The 3,552-nt window shown below is 40.3% G+C and overlaps 1 protein-coding gene across 1 annotated transcript; it reads right to left on the bottom strand.

Moving 5' to 3' along the window:
* LOC109716054 (hydroquinone glucosyltransferase-like) lies at positions 319–2,505 on the bottom strand. Its single transcript, XM_020241335.1, has 3 exons — positions 1,747–2,505; positions 1,275–1,624; positions 319–975 (listed from the first exon to the last, which is right to left on the bottom strand). Exons 1-3 carry the CDS (start codon positions 2,358–2,360, stop codon positions 488–490), a joined length of 1,452 nt encoding a protein of 483 aa, XP_020096924.1. The 5' UTR covers positions 2,361–2,505; the 3' UTR covers positions 319–487.

Below are 3,552 nucleotides of genomic sequence, written 5' to 3'. Positions count from 1 at the left end.
GTTTTTGAATGCATAGAGTTTCTTATGTGGCGTGATGTGTACTAGTATAAATTTAAGGACTACAAAATTAATATTAAATACTTTTATTTACTATCAACAGTATTATAGGTGAACTCATTATGCATAGAATTAAAAAAAAAAAGAAGCATCATTTGGCCGAAACATTTTTTTTTTATTTTGACCTCAGACTTATAGATTTTCTCAATTAAATTCTTAAACTCTATTATTTGTTTCGATTAAGTCCCACTCATCAAAAAGTTTAATGATTTTGATAAAATTTTTAGCAAATATGATTTATAAATAATGTGCCAATTAGCGTCAGATTTTAATACAAGACTTTTATTGAAGGACCCAAGAAACGTTTGGTTACAAAATATTTTACAAAGTGGAGAGTCACAATAGAAAACTAACAATAGAAAGCAATAATAAGACACAATGACATAGATTATTAATGCTGATTTATTAATAATATTTTATAAGACGTGTTTCATGCTTTTGCTACACGCTGGCTCGCTCCCTCCTTCCACTTACGGGCAACTCCGTGCAGCGCCTTGTACGAAGACCCAGCCGGCGGCATGAGCGCCCGTGACGCGGCCTCCTGCAGCTCCTCGGTGCGACGGTGCAGCGCCTTGCCCTTCTCCCCCTGCATCAATTCCTTTGCCGCCGCCGCGATCTCCTCCCTGCCGACGACGCCGTATGGCTCCCTCGCCCGCGGCCGGATGGCAATTCCAACCGCCTCGGCGAGCAGTACAGCATTCAAGCGCTGCTCGGCATAGAGCGGGTGCGCGATCATTGGCACGCCGTGCACGGTGCTCTCCAGCGTCGAGTTCCAGCCGCAGTGCGAGAAGAAGCCGCCGGTCGCGGGGTGGGCAAGCACACTGACCTGGGGCGCCCACGACGGCACCACGCGGCCCACGTCCTTTGTCCGTTCCAAGAAGCCCTCGGGAAGGTAGTTCGACGGATCGTCCTTGTTTCCTAACATCGTTTATAAATAAATTCGTTACACGGGTCTTAACATACTCGATCACACGTAGTTTTTATTATTAAATTTTTTTAATATTCATTTTCAATAATTAAAAATTTATGATAATAAATTTTTTTATTTTAGACAGATTAATAACTGAGTTCTCCAACAACTTTGGTTTATGAAAGAAGTAACTTACATACTAAATTAGTATGCCAAGAATTGTAAAAACTCTACACTAATAAATCAAAATTATATATATTATATAATACCAGCACAGCATCAAATTTTATGGTAATAGTTTTAGTACCTGATGTGAAGAAGGCGGCGTTCTTTTCTCTGTCATTGGGACACCTGATAACCCAAAGGAAGCGCTGCCCGCTGGCCTCCAGCCCGAGTGCCATCTCCTGCATCTGCTCCGTCGAGAGGGAGCCGCCACTTCCGAAAGACACGAATAAAACCGAGTCGGCCGGCTGCCGGTCAAGCCACTCCAGGCAGCCTGACTCGTCCGCTTCGTCCGAACCGGACCGGACCATCGGACCCACCAGGTGGACCGGCGGCCTCCCTGCTTCCGCTTGCTCCTCCTCTCTGATGGCTTTCAGCACCTCCGGCTCCATGTCCTCGAAGCTGTTCACCAGAATCCCCGCCGCATCGCTGTACCTGCAAAACAACTCGTTACTTCAATAATTCAATTGTATTCGAACTCAGAATCTACGTACTATTTTATTTAAAATTATTAATTATTCTAGAAACTTATGTTGCTAGAGAACGGTGCTTCTTACTTGCTCATGATCCGGATGAACGAAGCATACGCGGGGTGTGACTTCTTGCGGAAGGGGTCAGGAAAGTCAGTCCCGCGTACGGCGACGCAGCCGGGCAGGCGGACGGGGTCGGGGAGGTCTTCGATGTCGACGTCGGTAGTCTCGTCGAGCCGGGGCAGGTGCAGCGCGAGAGTGAGCATCGTGAGGTTGGAAGGGAAAAATATATAGCCCGGCACGCCGAGTTCCCTCGCCAGCGACAGCGTCTCGGATCCAAAAAGGTCGCAGACGAAGGCGGCGGCGGGGTTTTGGAAGGAGAGGAAGGCGTCGCGGAGGAGGGGGAGGCATCGGGCGAGGAGGGCGCAGAGGTGGACTTCGATCGGGGAGTCGGGGGGGAGGTCGGAGAGGGAGATGAAGGGGAGGGAGACGGAGGAGACGGAGTCGGAGGGGAGGGAGGTGAGGAAGGCGGCCTGCGCCGGGGAGTCGAAGTTGGAGAAGGTGAGGAGGGTGGCAGAGAAGCCATGGGTGGTGGCGAGCCGGACGGCGAAGTCCGCCAGCGGGATCACGTGGCCCATTCCCGGCGTCGGGAGCAGGACCACGTGTGGCCGCCGCCGGCTCTCATTCCCCACCGCAGCCATATAATTAATATGATAATATTTGTTTGGACTGTCGCACAGTGCAGAACAGAGATATGTTTGGAGCTCTCTGCTGTCAGATTATATAAGGTTGAGTTGTGTTGATTTTGCAGGAAGCTTCACGTAGTCTAAGGAAGGGGCGATGTTCTCTGGGCAGTCGTCTTTGGCTACATGTGTTGTGGACGTGTTTGGTGATGTCATTTTTTTTTCCAATTTAATAATACATAAATAGAATAATAAATTTTATTTACTTGAATATTTATAGGACTTTAGAAAGCAATATGTTACATAAGTCAAAAAGTAACAAACGCAGTAGATCAACTTAATTAACTTATTATTATTATGTACAATATTTAATAGATGCTAACCTAATTATTTAGGTGAGATGCATCTTATAATATATATATTAGAGTAATGCTTCTATACTTTTTTTTTTTTTTTTTCGTTACCGTTCATTCACGCGTATTCAACGGCTCAGATTTAGTTTTTTTAAAATTGTGTATATATATATATATATATTATACTATGTATGTATGTATATATATATATATATAACTATAATACTATATTATATATATATAATATACTATATAATATAATATATATATACTACTATATATATATATCATATTATTAGTATATGTATATATATATTATACATATATATGTATGATATATATATATATGTATATATATATATATATAGAATATAGTATAGATATATATCATAATATATATATATAATATGTATAGTATATATATATATATATATATGTGTATGTATTATATATTTATATATGTTGAGTATATATATATATATATGTATGTATGTATATATATATATATATATGTATGTATGTATATATATATATAATATGTAATGTATGTATATATAATATATATAGTATATAAGTATTATTATGTATGATTATATATATATATATGATATATTATGTATGTATATATATAATATATATATGTATTATGTATATATAATATATATTAATGATTGATGTTATATATATATATATATATATGTAATCTACATGATATATATGTGATATATATATATATATATATATAATATATATGAGTGAGGCTACTAGATGCACTATCGCGAAGGCACAAGCGTTTCCGCTGCTTCCACGTCGTTTTCGATTTTGCACTATTTCGAATCGTCGATCTGCTCGCTTAA

The sequence above is a fragment of the Ananas comosus genome, linkage group 10, assembly GCF_001540865.1.
Source record: "Ananas comosus cultivar F153 linkage group 10, ASM154086v1, whole genome shotgun sequence".
NCBI lineage: Eukaryota > Viridiplantae > Streptophyta > Magnoliopsida > Poales > Bromeliaceae > Ananas > Ananas comosus.
This window is presented reverse-complemented; position numbering and strand designations above follow the sequence as displayed.